Here is a 17,657-nt window from a genome sequence, read left to right on the forward strand (position 1 = left end):
AAAAAATATAAGATGGGTACAAAATGGGCCTTGTCTCTTTTGATATTTCAGTTGTCATGATCAGGTGATACACTAGTTGATCCAAAGCTCTATGCAGGTACAGACTTGTTTTAGGCTGGGTTAAAAGTCTTAAAGAAGACAGAATACCTAAGAGTTCACTCTCAAATTGGTAAAGAAAATGGATTTTTATATAGTTCTAAGTAAAGTCAGTCATGAGAAACTCTGGATAATTACAATGCTTTAGGGATACAACACTTATTAAAAACTTCAGAAGTGGAAAGTCTTTACAAACATGGCTTGCCTTCAGTATGATCATCAGTTTTGGATCCGAATTTTCTCAGTGTCATAGTAACTTATCTCAAGAAAAAGTATAAATTTATATAAACAGACAAAATCTGCTGGGAGATATATTTGAAGAGATAAGCAATTACATTTCCCTCTGCAGTGCTGTTCTATGTCCTTAAATAAGACATGCCTGTAACTACACTCCTTAGTGCATACTGTCTGAAGTTCTCTTTGTTTAGACTCCAGTGAAATTGTGTAGTAGAACAAACCAGCAGAATACATGCTTCACAGACCAAGAGAAGATCACACGTTTTCCATCAAGACCTAAACTGAAAAAAAAGGAAAAAGAAATCCTAGCTAATTCTGTTCATGACCGTTTCAAATGTTAGTGCTACAGATAAGGGAGTCTTTAGGTGTATGATGTTATGTATAGGAATGGCTGTGCAGGAGGCCCATTCAATGTAATTTACTTAAGAGTTTGCAGAACAGTTACAGAAAGTCTTTGGGTGTAAGATTAAATGTCATATCAGGCATATTTTATGTCGAAAGCATTCAACACAGACACCAGAATTTGTGATGCCGTATTCATGTCTAGGCATTTAAGGCAGGTTTCCCTTCAGAGATTCTAAAGACTTGAAAATCTTTTTAATGCTTGCTTGAAACTGACCATAAAATTTGATCCAAGTATTTAGTGAGAGAACCTCAGATACTTGAATTTGCATGAAGAGTTTATTTTTTTTTTTATCTAAACTTCGTCTTTTTTGACTGACTGTTTTTCTCTGGCATTAACTATTCTCCATATACATGTATTATTCTGGTATAAGCTAATTTATACCTGTACTCAGTGGCATGTTAGCTGCTTAGTAATAACTGACTCTGGGTGCAGTACAGCACCCAGCTTTCCAGCCATAGTTTTGAGGGATACGAGACTTTTTTCTTTACTTTAGTATTCCAACTGTTACGGACTTGAATTGTATTAGCACAAATAACATGATCCTTAACTAGCATCTCACAGCTTTATCTTATGTTGCTTTTTGGTTTTTTTAGTATTTCAAAAGTGTTTGATGCTTGTTTGCATTTCTTCTAAAATAAAACTAGAGGTACTATGCCCTTTCTAGTGTTTTGTGACTTAGAAGGAAATTGCTGAAGGATAGATAGTATAGCAGAATCAGTTTCTCTGTTTTGCTTGAAAAGTCTTTTTTTTTTTTCTCCCCCTGTTCTCCCCTCCCCAAGTTGAACTAAGTATGTGTTTATCTGTGAAGTATGTGCAGCTTTCTTATTTGATTGCAGTTTTGCTGTTACTTTCTTTGTATTTTCCTTTTTTAGGAGGCAGCTTTCAGAAAAGTTGTGCAAGCAACTATGGTGAGAGATCGTCAGCACGGGCCAGTCGTAGAGCTCAACAGAATACAGGTATCTTAAGCTGAAGTTTAGATTTTAGTATCTTTGTTTTGTCTGCAGTTCCATACATTTATCCAGTCCCTTTGTTGTAGCTGTTTGGTGTCTGAATACTGAAGAGTTGAATTTTTATCAGAATCACACAATGAAAAAATGAATGCAGCAAGGGCTGATTGTTTTCTTTACACTATGTTTTCATCTGTTCTCTAATTGTTTGCAGGGAGCAGAACACTTGTTGAAATATTAAGTGAATGATTTAGATTCTAATGAACAAAGTATGTCCAGCTTGACAAAGGACCACTTTTTCAAAACTTGCTACCTTAGATAATCTTAAGAGAGTAGCGATTCTGGTGCCTTTCTTACCTTTCCAAATGGTCAGATGAATTAATCAGCTGTTGCTCTCATAACAAAGAACATGAAGGGGGAAAAACAGAAAGGGCAAGAAAAGAAAGTGCCTTTGAATATAATTAAAAATCAGGCTGATAAATTGTCCTTTGCTGGTTATCACATGGTCATATTGATTGTAGAACACTTTTGATACAAAAAGGCTTTTTTCCTTATCATTGACGTTGGAAAATGGAATGTTGTGCCTTAGGCCAGAGGAGTCTTTTTTTTTTTTTCCACAGATATTTCTGTAACATAGAATAAGAAAACATTGTTTTTTTGTTTAAATGAACCCAATGCCTTGTCTTAGAAAGTCCTCATGCATTTCTTTCCATTAGTGGTGAGGGTTTTTTGGGTGTTTTTTATTGTACATTGTAAAAAGTAAAAAAACCTGCTCTTTGTAAGGTTAGAATGGAGAAATTGCGTAAAATTTTGACTAACTAGTTTTCTCTTAGTGAACGGAAGTACGTCCTGTTGTGGCTGGACAACCCTATTTCTGCTCTTTGCCATTTTTTGTGGACACTTGAAATTTCTGCAGCTCACCCAAGTGCTAGACTGGTATTTCTCTAGCACAAAATTGAGAATAGGTATTTTTATGCTTTGAGGTGTAACATGAAGGCAGATTTGAATGCACAGAGACAGTTTGGGACACTATTGGAGATCTGCATAGGGTGGAAGAAAATAAACTTGATGCAGTTTGATCTATGTTACCTTTTGGGAGCAGTCATTAAGTGAAATGTTCCAAAATGGCACCTGGGCGTTTTGAGTTGCCTAGTATTTAAGTAGCAGTGTAGCTCATGTGGTGTCAGACAGTGTGTTGTGACCTATAAGTAGACACACTCGTAAATGCTGTTAAATCATATCTTTGCTTTTAGATGGACAAGATTATTACAGCATTTGAAAAGAATTTCCCCCTTTTACAAGGGCAACAAATTCAAGTTACTAAGGAGGATGTCTGCTTTCAGGAATGTAATATTGCAAAGGATCTCCTGGTCTTATGTTGTCTGCTGTCATGGGAGGAATGTCATACATATAAAAATGCAAAATCCTGTTTTAAGAATATCCCCCCCCCCTCTCCCCCCCGCCCCTTACTAGGACTCCTTATTAAATTTGGGTTACAGAAATCTCACTGTCATGATGGTTAAAAATTATCTGATCTTAAAGTAGGCACAGCATATCAATGAATGAATTATTTGTTCTTTTGTGAGTGTTATACTTCACTTTAAATCACATTCTTCCGTCCTGATTACTGTCTTCTGCCTTATCAAATGTGCCTTTAAAGAAAGCTCATTCAATGAAAGTCTTCATTTTCCTACACTGATCAGGCTAAGCTATTTTTGTCTGCTTATGTAGAATAGTCTTTCTCTACCCCTCATCTTTTTATACTGTATTTTTCTGTGTAGCATTTCAGTTTGAGCATAGATAAGTGGAACTTCAGGGTATAGGTGAGACAGTGCCTGTGCTTTTGCAGTTATCACAGTGATACTTCTCTTCCTCTTCTGGAGATTGATTTCATGAGATATCCTTGAATTCTGTTTGTTTTCTTCATAGGCTTGCTTTCTCTGTTAACAATACATATTTATCTTTCTTAGCTGTTTCCAGCTCGTAAGCTGTCATCTTTTTGAAAACTTATTAATCTCTAAGTGCATGGCTTTATGTACTACATTTCTCCCGAGTTCCACTGGGTTGGAGGGAGTTCCACTGAATGGCCAGTATTTCAGTGGGTAGTCTCAGTCTGCTTGAGGCAAATGCAACGTTTTGCTCTTCAGATTCAGAGAAAGAATTTAAATTTTGGTCTTCATCATTTCACAATGATTTAATGAAATCACAGATTAATCTGATTGCCTCTCCCCCTTTGTTGCAATGTTTCTGCTCACAATAAGTGATTATTCACTGGAGAAAGTTCTTGAATTTCATTATTCCACACTTCACTGTATGCTGCTTTTAAGCTGCTGCATTTCTCTTTGGTCCAGGAAAAGTTGATTTTCCACAAGCTGGTATCTTCTGATGGCAGACTGTTTTATGAAAATCCCTCTTGGGTTCTAATCAATGTATGAACATGTTTTGTGCTACAAATTTGTCTTATCAGCAAGAAGGCTGGAACTGTATTTTCAAAAGCTTGAGATACTGCATAATCTGTGTTTAATAAGGCATATATTAAATCAGGGTTATATCTGACCCTGTTCAGCCTAGTCAGCCAAATAGATTTCACAGGATACTTATTATGCCTCTAAAAGGGATGATTTGGAAACCTGAGCGAGATGCTGTGTTCCAGGCTTGTACAATAAAAAGCTAAAAAAATACCTGTGTGGTAATCATGGCCTAAAAATATTTGTATGAATTTTTGCTATTTTTCAGTAAAGTATTTTTGCTGCTAAGCAAATAAATTTTAATATGGGCATCTGTCTTTGTCAGCAAGCAGTATATTAAAGTGCTGGCAGAAATACCAATAATCCTTCATGGCGTTCTTACATTGCTTTGTTAAATGTCAAATTGTAACCATTCCTGCATCTAAATGATCAGATTAAATGAAAATTTTGTGTTGCTAGTAAATGAATACTAAATTAAATGTGTAATAGCAAATGTGCATGCCAACCTATTCAGTTCAGGCAGGATTGCTTGTCTTTTTGTTGTCACTTGATTAATTTCTATTTTAGGTCTGAGGTTTGAAAAAAGCGGTGAGTTAACTACTGCTTTCATAGACCTTCTACTCATACTTTCCTCTTTTTAAGAGAAGATTCAGTGAGTTCTTAACTTAAAACTTCTCGGTCATACAAATTTCTTAAGAGATCCATTGAATTAAAAACCAGCTTGCACTGACACAGAACATCTTATACCGGGGGAGAACTTGAGTGTGTCAGCTTTTCAATAAAACCTGAAAGAAATCTGATGGATGTTTTATCCAAAGCACCAGAACAACTTGATTTTTAAGATGCACTGTAGCTTGGAGTAAAACCAAACACAGATTAGTGGGATGAGTCTGGTTTATTTCTGAATGAACAATCCCATGGAAACTGGTGAACTGCATGTACCGTAGGAGTCCCTTTGCAGACAGGGGAGATTAAGAATATAAACTGCAGAACATGAAAAGGAGGGAAAAAAATCTTGTGTTTCTCCAGCTTTCTGTTTACTTTCCATTTCTTTCCTCTCTGTACTGGTGAAATGCTTTTTGTATTCTTAGCCACTTAGTGTGCATCTCTTGCAGCAAAATCCATGGGATTTTCCTTGTATGCTGTTTCTTATGAATCTTCATAAAATCTTAAAATCCATTTTTTCCGTAGTACCTAAGCAGAGTAAAATGTTACTCTGTGTATATGTATTTTGGTAGAGCTTACTCATTTTTAAAGATTCCTAGTAAGTCTCATAGAGTCATATTAAAGTATTATCATTAATGAGTATAAGAATAATATATATTCAATTTTCTGGCCAAAACAACTGCTTCTGATATGTTTTATGCATGGAAAACTGACTCAGATTTGACAGTTGAATGTGTGAGAGACAGGATGCATTGCCTAAGTGGATTGCAGTCCAGAAAAGCTGAATTTACCATGGCATTGGCTGCTTCTTCAGAATGAGTGGAGAAAGCTTTATCAACAGACTTTATAATTGATAAATGATTGGTCTTTCTGTTTTTCTTTAAAGGTGAACATATATAATGCTAAGTAGAGACAGGTTAACAGTGAACGGTTTGAAATAATGATAAAGTGTCGGTAGTTGTGGGAATGTAAAATTCATTAACTAGGAAAGAAAGCCCATGGCATTGTCAGCTGAAGTAGTGAGAATCATTCTGTCTAGCTGCAACGAATACATCTATTGTTTTTCCAGCTGTAACAGTATGTTAAAATTCCTAAGGCCAGATCAACCTCCAAAGTTTTTTGTTTCATTAAAAAAATAAAAAGATAATTGCCGTTGTGGTCAAAGGAGGTGATCCTTCCCCTCTGCTCAGCACTAGTGAGGTCGCACATGAAGTACTGAGTCCAGTACTGGGCTCCTAAGTACAAGAGATGTGAACATAGAAGAGAGTGTCCAGGGAAGGGCCATGAAGATGCTGAAGGCACTGAAGCATCTCTCCTGTGAGGAGAAGCTGAGAGAATTGGGACTGTTCAGCTAGAGAAGAGAAAGCTCAGGGGGCATTGCATTAATGCATATTGTTTGAATACTTGATGGGAGGGTACAAAGAAGATGGAGCCAGGCTTTGCTCAGTGGTGCCCAGCAGCAGGACCCTAGGCAATGGGGCAAACTGAAACATGGGAGGGTTTCTGACCGTCAGGAAACACTTTCTCACTGTGAGGGCAGCGAAGCACTGGCACAGGCTGCCCAGGGAGGCTTTGGACTCTATCCGTGGAGATATTTGAAAGCCATCTGCACATGGTCTTGGGCAGCTGGCTCTAGTTGGCCCTGCTTGAGAAGGAGAGTTGGGTCAGATGGCCTCCAGCTGTAGCTTCCAACCTTAACCATCCTGTGATTCTGAAATAGTTCTGGGCTTGCTAACAGCCTGAGATTTAAAGTCCTTTTGTTCTCCTGAAGAGGATTGGGATGTAATAGGAGTCTGTGATGCCTCTTTCTAGGGATGGATACTGAAAAATACTGTAATGTTGAATTTGAAATTTGGTTGTTCTTTTGTATATATCACAAGATACACTGTGGACTTCTGCAAATGTTTCACTGAACACACTAGTATTTTATAAGCATTAATCTTACAGTCTGATCTGCATAGCGATGCCAGCTGAAATATGTTTTACAGCGACTTTTATAATGTGCTTACTCAATAGGTAAAACGTTCCAGGAGTAAAGGAGGACTGGCTGGGCCTGATGGTACAAAGTCAGTGTTCGGACAGATGTGTGCTAAAATGAGTTCTTTTAGCCCTGACAGCCTTCTGCTTCCTCATCGTGTTTGGAAAGTCAAGTTTGTTGGTAAGAGGATTCTTTACTCCCCAACTATTTTGCACTTAACTTTAGAGTTCTATTCAGGTTTACTTTTCTGGAGGACCTGAAGAAAGGAAGGTATATAGGAAAACAATGTATGTGTGTAGGCAGAGAAAGGTGCTTCAAATGTTAGAAAGTAAAAAAGCCTTTTAAAATGTTTTTTTAAAAAGCCCTCAAGATTAGTGGAAATGTCTATAATTCTCCTCAAATTCCAGGAGCAACTCTTATGCTTACCACAGACATTCTGCAAAACCTAAGCCTGCTTTTCAGTTGTCTGAATTGGTAAATAATCCTGGCTAGCCAGTTTTACTGGTAGGATTGTTTCTACAATTCACATATCACTTTGAGCTTTTTGATGAAAAATATTTCAGATTGATGAGCCGTTCTATCTACTGTATAGAAGATATGTAAAATACATCTGGTTTAACGTGTCATTTAGGAATCTCTTGCTTTGATTCCCTTCCCCCCCCCTTATTTTGGTTAGTGTATAAGGCAAAAATGCTAGTTATACACTGGTAAAACAGTGTTTTTGACACTCTGACATGCTGTATAATCTTGTAAATAATACAATGTACAATGAATTGGAAACATCCAAATCAAAAGCAAAACATAAAGGGTTTTTTATATGAACAGGTATGACAGTGGAGCTTTTAGTAAACTTTTGTTTATTCAGTCACCCCTGTAGAAAGAAATATGATTTATTTCAATATGTAATTTATTTTTGAAAGAACATTTATTTCTGAGCCTTTTTTCTTCTTCCAGGTGAATCTGTGGATGATTGTGGTGGAGGTTATAGTGAATCAATAGCAGAAATGTGCGAGGAGCTTCAAAATGGGCTGACCCCTCTGTTAATTGTGACACCAAATGGAAGAGATGAATCTGGAGCAAACAGAGATTGCTTCCTGTTAAATCCTGCTGCAAAGTCACTCTTGCATATGAACATGTTTCGTTTTCTTGGTAATTTCTTAGCAATACTGTAACATTCTACTTGCATTATATCGTATATTCAGAATATTGGGAATCCAACAACAAACATTTAAAAAACCTATGTTTAAACTTACAGGTGTACTTTTGGGCATTGCTATCCGGACTGGCAGCCCTCTTAGCCTCAACCTGGCTGAGCCAGTGTGGAAACAGCTTGCAGGAATGAACTTAACAATTGCTGATCTCAGTGAGGTAAGTGTGAAGTTCCTGAGTACGATGTCATGTACAGAAGACAAGCAGACTCTAGCAGAAATTTTTCCCCAGTGATTGGCTTCCCTGGTTTCTATATGCTTGCATTTTGACTGGCCTTTTACATTTTGAGCCAGTTACACAGGAATGACTTGTACTCACTATTAAAACTGTAAATTTAAGCAATTCGAAAGTAGTTAAATAAGCTATTTGAATTCTAGAACATTTGCAAATCTTCTCATGGATTTGACTAGTCAAATGCTTGTAGTCCCACTCCAGCTTTCCATTAGACCTTTCTGTAGCTGTTACTGTCTGTTGTGCCAAGATACAGTAACTGATTAGGTGCATACACCTACATTGTTTCGAATTAAAAGAAAGTGAGTTCAGACTACTACTGAAAATAGTTTGTGCCTACGTACTGAAGGTATCAGACTTTCAATTTCTGCTTACTGAGCTCGGTAAATGTGGAGTAAGAGTTAGGTCTTCATTATGAAGAGGAGTTTCTTCTCAAATGCTGTTATGTAGAAATGTATTTACTGTAAAAGCACTGAGTCATTTGTTTGTCATTAAAGGGATTCCTTTTGTACCAAAACAAGCATTGGACTTCGTAGAGATTATTATGTTTTTAAGCTTTAAATCTATTTTCTTGTGTAATGCAGTTTCTTGGCAAATGCTCCCCCAAAGGATTGAAATCTATAACACATGCACCCTCTCACATCAGAGTATAATGAAATTTTATGTAAAATACTAAGCCATTTTATGTCTTTGAAATTAAGTTAGATCATTTGTGGTCAGAGATTGGACAGTGCTTTTGGTAGATGAGACAGGATGGCTTTGGTATGAAAGAGATGCTTTTGGTATGAAAGATGATGTATAGTGCTAGTAAACTGACTTTAACTTGGGCTTGTTGTTTTCAAAAGGTTGATAAAGATTTTATTCCTGGGCTTATGTACATTCGAGACAACGAAGCTACTTCAGAAGAGTTTGAAGCTATGAGCCTCCCATTCACTGTGCCTAATGCAAGTGGTCAAGATATTCAGTTGAGTTCCAAGTACACCCATATTACACTGGATAACAGAGCTGAATATGTGAGGCTGGCAATAAACTACAGGTTTGTTGAATACATCATTCAAATTATTGACATAAATAAGCTTTTTTGTTCAAAAATATGTACAAGCTTTTAAGTAATACAGTACTTTAACGTCTTGTATACAAGTATTTTAATATTTTCATATGCTTACAGTGCTGATTTTCTTATTTATTTTAATCTAGCCAAAGATTAAACTTAATTTTTAGGAAACAAAATAAACTAGCAGATACAACTTTAAATTTTAATAGCTTTCCTGACAGCAGTTTTGTCAGCCAGTTGGAGGTGGAGCCAGTTAGGTCAAGAAATGCCTCCTCGATCTACTTCTTCACAATAAAGTAATGGGCCTGATCATTAAGTTCTTTGTGAATAGAGCTCTAGATTTAGTACTAAATTTAGTAAATTGTTATGTTCCTTTGAAGAAGTGATTTTCTTCTCTTGCCAGTTCTGGCTATCTTAAAGGGCATGAGAGATTTCCTTAAAGGATGTGAGCAATTCTAAGGCATTTTACAATTAAAAGGCCTTAAGCAGAAACATTTAACTGTTTAGAATGAAGCCTTTGAGGAAAAAAAACCCCAAACTATCATCTGAATAGAATCCATGTGGAAAAGTGGATGCAAAAAACCAAGTTTGTCCTGACATCTTTGTTTATTTTGATGATGACAAGCCTAAGGACAGGATTTGTCAATGATGCAAATCTCTGCTCTGGAAAGCTCTGTAGAACATGTCAGAAATGATTTGACAAGAAAACAAAAAGCAAGCCACAGATCATGAGTAGCAACAGAAGCAGCAGAGTCTTCTAACATTAGAAGACTTGTCTGCTTCTGCCTTGAAATACTACTCCTGTCCCCTCAGAACATCATGGTTTAGTTCAGACACATTTTTCTTTTAACCTAATCTCTGTCTAGGGTTCGGAATGTTTGGGGTCAGAATTTCAAAACACAGCTATTCTCTTCCCAATAACATCTTGCTTCCATATGGGGCACTTCTTCTTGCCAGGCACAGCGCCCAAATAATACTGAAAGTAAAATATCCTACACATTTGGAGACACCTCTCCATACTGAGCTTGTTGTGCAATGAGTTGGTGTAAAAACCAGATAGTCAACTATCTAGTGTGATGCTTATTAACGTTCCTTAGCATATAACTGGAGACTTGAGGAGAATGGATGAAGTTTCCTTGATAGCACAGTAGTTGCTGGAAATAATTGCTAGAAATGGCATTCACAGAAACACTGAAAAATGTGTCTCTGCAGGCTTCACGAATTTGATGAACAAGTTGCAGCAGTTCGAGAGGGGATGGCCCGTGTTGTTCCAGTTCCTCTACTTTCACTCTTTACAGGATATGAACTGGAAACTATGGTAACAATTTCTGCTTTACTACCTCTGCCAGGCTAATTTGGAGTGAGATTCTTCACTTACATCTTACTAATCGAACAGCCCCCGTCCCCCCACCCCCCTCTTTATATACTGTTTACAGTGATCACTCTGTGATTGCAAACATTCTGTCCAAGGATAGACTAGAAAACGTTTACTTGCTCTCTTGGTATTAATAAGATTGTGAGGATTGCTTAGTCTGGAGAAGAGAAGGCTCAGGGGGGACCTTATTGTTCTCTAGAACTACCTGAAAGGGGGATGGAGCAAGAAGGTGGCTGGTCTCTTCTCCCATGTAACAAGTGATAGGACAAGAGGTAACGGCCTCAAGCTGCACCAAGGGAAGTTTAGATTGGATATTAGGAAAAATTTCTTCACCAAAAGGGAAGTCAGGCATTGGCACAAGCTGCCCAGGGAAGTGGTAGAATCACTTCCTGGAAGTGCTCAGAAACCATGTAGATGAGGCCCTCATTGATATGGTTTAGTGGTGGTCTTGGCAGTCCTGGGGTAAAGGTTGGACTTGATCTTACAGATCCTTTCCAACCGAATTGATTGTGTGATTCTATGATTTTGATGTAGCTGAGCAGTGATGTAATGAATTATTTCTGAGTTATTATTTATTAAACAAACACACAAAACCAAAACCCCTACAAAGCGTGGACCTAGGAGGTAAACTGGAGATCTTCATCCCAAGTAAATGTTTAATTCTTTGTGATTCAGGGAAATGAAAGAAGGTTCATTATTGTCCCCTGATGAAAAGATTTGTATTTAGTGTTATTGTAATAGGAGACTGTACACAGCACTGCAAATATTTGAATGTTCATTTTGTTGGTATAAAAGCTGATCAAATATTTTAAAGGATGGAGGGAACAAATCACCTGTAGTTGATCAGAATTTTGTACCTGATCACTACGTTTTATTTTTCAGGTATGTGGAAGCCCTGATATTCCACTTCACCTTCTGAAATCTGTAGCAACTTACAAAGGCATCGAGCCAACTGCTTCCTTGATACAGTGGTTCTGGGAAGTGATGGAATCCTTCTCCAATACGGAGCGATCTCTCTTCCTGCGTTTTGTGTGGGGCAGAACTAGGCTGCCCAGGACTATTGCAGACTTCAGAGGGAGGGACTTTGTTATTCAGGTGATGCTTATGGGATGGGCCTGTGGGAATTTTATTTTAAAAAGCTGGGAGTGGAGAACTAATAGCATAACATAGCAAGAACAGGCTGATTTCGTGAAAATGTTTATGCCACATTACATTGTAGATTTCACAGTGCAACAGGGACCTATAATGTATATAAATACTTTTCTCTGTTGACTTGGGCAACTGGATGTTCATTTCCCAACCATTTGCTTCTCTGGATTTTGATAGCTTTCCACTGTCATCAACTGTTTCTGCTGCCGTTTGTTTAGCATTTCATTTGGCTCAGTTAATCATTTCAGCTAAATTAAAACAACCCCCCCCCAATCTTCAAATCATATTTTGGTATTTGCTGAAGTAATAGAATCTTTTTCAGATTGTTCCCAACCACACAGTCATAATCAAAGAAGCTCATATATGCCTGGTTTTATTTATTTACTCAGTGTAGAGAAAATGGATTTGGTGTTTTCATTGTTCTTTTAAGAAAGTTCAGCATCTGAATCACAAATCTAACATGCTGTTAAAAAAAATCTCAATTTTGATATTTATTTGTGGTTTGGACAGTGAATCAAAACTATTTTGCTTTTTGTTTTTAACAGGTACTGGATAAATACAATCCTCCAGACCACTTCCTTCCTGAGTCGTACACTTGCTTCTTTCTCCTGAAGCTGCCCAGGTATTCCTGTAAGCAAGTATTGGAGGAAAAACTGAAGTATGCCATTCACTTCTGCAAGTCTATAGACACTGATGATTATGCTCGGATAGCGCTGACAGGAGAGCCAGCAGCTGATGACAGTAGTGATGATTCTGATAATGAAGATGCAGATTCTTTTGCTTCAGATTCTACACAGGACTACTTAACAGGACATTAAAAGAGAAAAATAAGGGGTAGTTGTCATAAGCACTGAGGCAAAACGCCAAAATGACAATGAAGCCAAGGACAGTTTAGGTCTCGGAATATAAACTAAATAGTCAGAGGGGATGGTAATCTTCTGAACATGGAGAAAGTGTGTTTGCTACTCACAATAGGAATTAAGGGTCACAGCTTAAACCATCAGCTTAGAATAAATGGCACAGTATGTGGGCATTTAACATTTATTTTAAGAGCTGGAAGTGGCCCCCCGTAATGCTGCACTACCTTTAGAACCTTTGTGTTTACTGAAGTGTTGTAAATGTTTATATAAATATGGTAGTGCAGCATCCAAAAGGCAGTGAAACCTTTTAAGTTGTGGGTGCAATAGATTTTTTCATATTAAGTGTTGTGTTCTGTGCATCTTCTTGATTGTATATTGGAAATACTGTGCAACAACTGAATAGTATTATAAATATTTCAATTAACTTTACTAGAAGTTTGTTAAAGATTTTTGAACATTGAATTAACATTATTCCTTGAAATTCTTCTATAGATAATAAAAATGGCCAATAGTTTCACCTCCACCCCTCGTTTGTATATTTTAGCTTATGCATTATTTATCTCAAATTTGATACCTTTCTGTGAACAGCATCAGAATTCTTATCATGGAAAGTGTACTGTATATAATTTGTGCCATGTAAATGCAAAAGTTATAATTTCCCTCCAAATAAAAGTTCTGCCACAGAAGAAAATGCTATGTGGTTTTTAATGATAATGCAGCTGTTGCATAGGATGAACATTGCAATGGCTCTAAGAGATGTTTCTGCAACTTACAGTTGTTGACCAAGTGTAATGCTCCACCAGTAATCATGTGCATTTCCATAGGCAGAACATGAGCTATAGTAAACTCAGAGCAAGTCTTTCCAGCACATTAATGATAGTGATTATGATTTCATGTCTGTAAGACATACAGCAAAGCAGGAGCTACCTGGGGTCTGGACTCAAATTGATCTAATACTTGAGATTTAAACTTGGTTTCCACAGAACTGATTAGAGCTGGATGGCAAATCAGGCTTCATCCTGGTTTCATTATCTGTCTTTTCAGAGCAAAAACTGGTTTTCCAACGTCCCCTGTAAAGGCTTTTATGGACAAAATTCTGGTTTTGAAGTTAAGATAAGTAAATTCATAGATAGATAAAAAAGACCATAGCCCCTGTAGTTTTAACAAGTCCCCAGTCTAGAGGTGGAGGAAAGACTCGTTGCCGAGTCAGAAATGAAGGGCCTGCAAACAGCCTGGCCGTTGTGTGAGACTCTGCAGCTCAGACCAGCAAAGAGGGGCTTTCACATTCCTGACAGGCTTTCCAGGCGGGAGAGCATTGCCTGCTCAGCCCCACAGGCTGAGGGTGGAGGGGGGTGGCGAGGGGGCACACAGTCAGTGCCCTCCACCCGTGGCAGGGGCAACTCCTCCACCCACCGTCTCATCACCTCCCACTGTGCCGCCATTGCTGTGTGATAGCTGTGTCCAGCCTAACCGCTCTCCTACACTTTATAGCACAGTACAGGCACCTCTAGTTGACAAATCATCCCAGCCTGAAGTATAGAGGGGCTTGTCTGGGCAAATTTTAGGTGTCTACACGAAAACCAGAGGTCTAAACTCCCACTTGTAGTTCCTGGAGACCAAAGGGTCAATGCAGTCAGCAGTCATAGATCCACAGAATGGTTTGGGTTGGAAGGAACCGTAAAGATTATCAAGTTCCAACTCCCCTGCCACGGGCAGGGACACCTTCCACTAGACCAGGTTGCTTAAAGCCCCGTCCAACCTGGCCTTGAGCACTGCCAGGGATGGGACAGCCACAGCTTCTCTGGGCAACCTGTGCCAGTGCCTCACCACCCTTATAGTAAAGTTTCTTCTTTATATCTCGTCTAAATCTCCCCTGTTCAAGTTTTAACCCATTGCTCCTTGTGCTGTCACTACAGTCCCTAATGAATAGTCCCTCCCCAGCATCCCTATAGCCCCCCTTCAGATACTGGAAGGCTGCTATGAGGTCTCCACGCAGCCTTCTCTTCTCAAGGCTGAACAGCCCCGACTTTCTCAGCCTGTCTCCATACGGGAGGTGCTCCAGTCCCCTGATCATCCTCGTGGCCCTCCTCTGGACTTGTTCCAACAGTTCCATGTCCTTTTTATGTTGAGGACACCAGCACTGCACACAATACTGCAAGTGAGGTCTCACGAGAGCAGAGTAGAGGGGCAGGATCACCTCCTTCAGCTATACTGACCACAGCCAGCTGTTCACTGCAGGATGAGATTAAAATCCTCCAGGCTCTTACCAGCTGTATTCAGCCTCTGCATTCCAAAATGGGGAGAATAGACAACTTCACCTTAGATGCTGAGATTTAGGTGACACAGTTTAGCAGTCTTCCAGAGGCTGATGACTACATCTGCACAATGAATGGGAAGAGGGAGATGCCCTTGCAAGCAGTTTTTCTAACCATGAACAATTTGCTCCCCTAAGGCAAGTGTCCACACACAACCACCCTGCAGTCATACTGCAATTCTGTGTTTCCCAGAGCTGCACTGAGCAAGTACACACCAGGCTCAGACAAGTCTGAGACCAGCTGTGGCTGGACTCTTTCCTTATCTGTCTCTTCTGTCTCTTTCTCTTCTAGCTGCCATTTTTCCTCTTGTATGCTTCTGTCTCTTCCTCTTGTTTCCTACTCCTGTGAGGGCCTGTCTGCAACAGAAAGGAGATCTGGAGGGGGGAAGGATTGTGAGAGGAGGGGGAGTGAGCAGAACTGCTGAAAACACAGGGGCTGAAAACCCATTTGCTGAACACCAGCCTGAAACAGCAGAACTTTTTCAGAAGAAAAGTCAAAAGGTAAAAGACTTGGGGATGGGGGGCCAGGGGAATCTAGTCTATACCTGCAAATCAAATCATTTAGCTGCAGTGAGTGTGAAAACTGGCTGGTTGCCTCTGCAGTTTTTGAACAGGAACAATACAGTTTTCCAGCAACACAACCTGCTGAGTGGCAAGTTAATAGTTGGATATTGATTTGCCATCTTGAGCTGCCCATCTGAGAAGCCTGTGCCAATGTATGCCAGAGGTGAACAAACCAAATTCAATTAACTAGTAAACTTAAACAAAAGATTCATCTTCTGGAGCACACAGGAACAAGCAGCCTTCCCAGGCACGGCTGCAGCAAGGAAAACCAGAGGAAATCCATCTCTGGCAGACAACTCTGTGATGGTTTTCTTTCAGGGTGAGGCTAAGACAGAGCTGGTGGTCCTGTCATTCAGGCCTATCCTGCACTCTATACAGGAGGTCTCTGAGTGTTTTGCATATCAAGCTACAGTTTACATCACACTGGTCAGCCCTGCACCTATTGCGCCTCACCAGCAGTGGGAGGACCCACAGGGAAGAGCAGAGAATCCTATCCTAGCTCACAGCATGCTGCTGGCAAGAAGATAGCGTGCATCCCTGCCCTGTTTTCTGTGCTTGATCCACTGTGAAAGGCTCCATGCATCAGGTCATGGGATGCAGCCAGGGAGGGATGCAGATAACAACGGTACCCTTTCAGCTCTGGCTTTCGCTGCCTGCCTCACGCTGCTCCCACTCCCAGCCACAGCCCTGGAAGCCGCATCAGCCCCGCATGCCAAACGCTGCCCGTCTTCACAGGACAGGGAGCTGCCAGACATCCATACTTTGCTTCAAGGGCACAAGGACAGCAGAGCAGCATCCAGGTGATACAGGAAGGGCTAGTAGGACCATTATGTTACTCTTACTTGCATAAGAAGATGCAATTACAAGAGCAAAAACCCTTTCATGCAAGAGCACAGAGGCCAAAACAAGCATGCGACAGTACTCACTGAAGGAGAATAGCTCCGTGTTCAAATGTCATCCCATATACTTAAGGTTAATCATAAGTCAGCTGAGGCAGTTACAAAGATAAATCTTTATCTGTGTGGATCTCTCTGGATTCCAAAGATAAATCTTTATTTGTTTGGATTTCTCCCTCTCCATAGAGAAATACTTAGTGAATGGCTTCAAGCTGTACATCTCTCGGCACCTACGCTGGTCTCCACATGTATTCCAGAGTAACCATGTATGCCCCCTCTCCCCTTCCCTGCCCTGGAATGGTCTGGAGTGGAGCAAGAAAAACAGTATTTAAAGGATACCTATGATGGTTCCCCATGCAGAAGCAAACCTAAATGGGGTTATGGAGCCATTGTTTCTGTATGTTAGGCAAAGTGGAGAATATGCCTCTAGCAGATGTGAAACTGATTTGCTTAAACTAGGAAGTTGTCTGAATTCTTCAGAAAAGAAGGTATATGACTGCTATGATTTTTCAGTAAAGCTTAATAGTGGTTCACAAGGGGTTTTTTTCCCATCAAAGTTACATATTCCTCTCCCATTCTTTTGCCATACCTGTGTATAATTAATAATGATACTGATAATTAATGATACACATGTACTTTATATACAAGTTGCTAGAAAAGTTATAATGTTGTTAGGACAGCCCCATTTCACAGAATCCATCGTGTCAGTCTGGTTGCGCAGAAACATCTCTACCTCCACAGGGTTTACCTCCACATTTGCCAAACTGGTGAAAAGAATTTTCTTTTCAGGCTCTTCAAATCTGGCTTCCATAAGCTTACCTGTGAGAACATCTCACCATAAATCCTTGTCTCCATGTCGGACTTGAATGGAGGAGAGGAGTATTTCACAAGGCACTGTTTCATCTCACTTCACAGCTTTTGTCTCTGACCTTTTACTCTTCATGGGAAAGGAGCGCTCATGCCTTTGGGAATGACAAAAATGTCTCACATTAACATCAACAGGGCTGTTAAAAAGGTCCAGACCCAGTAATGCCCACTGTCCTATTTTTTGCGTCTCATTTTCTATCTGCTATATTGGCATTCTATGCCAGCCACATATATTGTTAGGTCTCTTCAAGATGTAACTTGCCATGGGTGACCTGGGCCTTTCACTTCTTTAAGGGTCCGGTATGCTACAACAGAAAACTGGATTATAATGACTGAACAA

At 39.5% G+C, this 17,657-nt stretch overlaps 1 protein-coding gene across 6 annotated transcripts in view; it reads left to right on the forward strand.

Annotated features, from left to right (window-relative positions):
* Positions 1-13,360, forward strand: part of HERC2 (HECT and RLD domain containing E3 ubiquitin protein ligase 2) — a 105,314-nt gene extending 91,954 nt beyond the window's left edge. For all 6 annotated transcript variants that reach the window (XM_080613001.1, XM_080612998.1, XM_080613002.1 and 3 more), the window contains 8 exons: positions 1,612-1,695; positions 6,837-6,978; positions 7,753-7,947; positions 8,054-8,166; positions 9,084-9,274; positions 10,505-10,610; positions 11,550-11,762; positions 12,362-13,360. In XM_080613001.1, coding sequence (XP_080469127.1) covers positions 1,612-1,695; positions 6,837-6,978; positions 7,753-7,947; positions 8,054-8,166; positions 9,084-9,274; positions 10,505-10,610; positions 11,550-11,762; positions 12,362-12,634 — 1,317 coding nt within the window. In that variant the 3' untranslated portion in view covers positions 12,635-13,360. The remainder of the gene's footprint in view (positions 1-1,611; positions 1,696-6,836; positions 6,979-7,752; positions 7,948-8,053; positions 8,167-9,083; positions 9,275-10,504; positions 10,611-11,549; positions 11,763-12,361) is intronic.
* Positions 13,361-17,657: the final 4,297 nt, after the last annotated feature.

This window comes from Psittacula echo (genome assembly GCF_963264785.1).
Source record: "Psittacula echo genome assembly, chromosome: 3".
In the NCBI taxonomy this organism is placed as follows: domain Eukaryota; kingdom Metazoa; phylum Chordata; class Aves; order Psittaciformes; family Psittacidae; genus Psittacula; species Psittacula echo.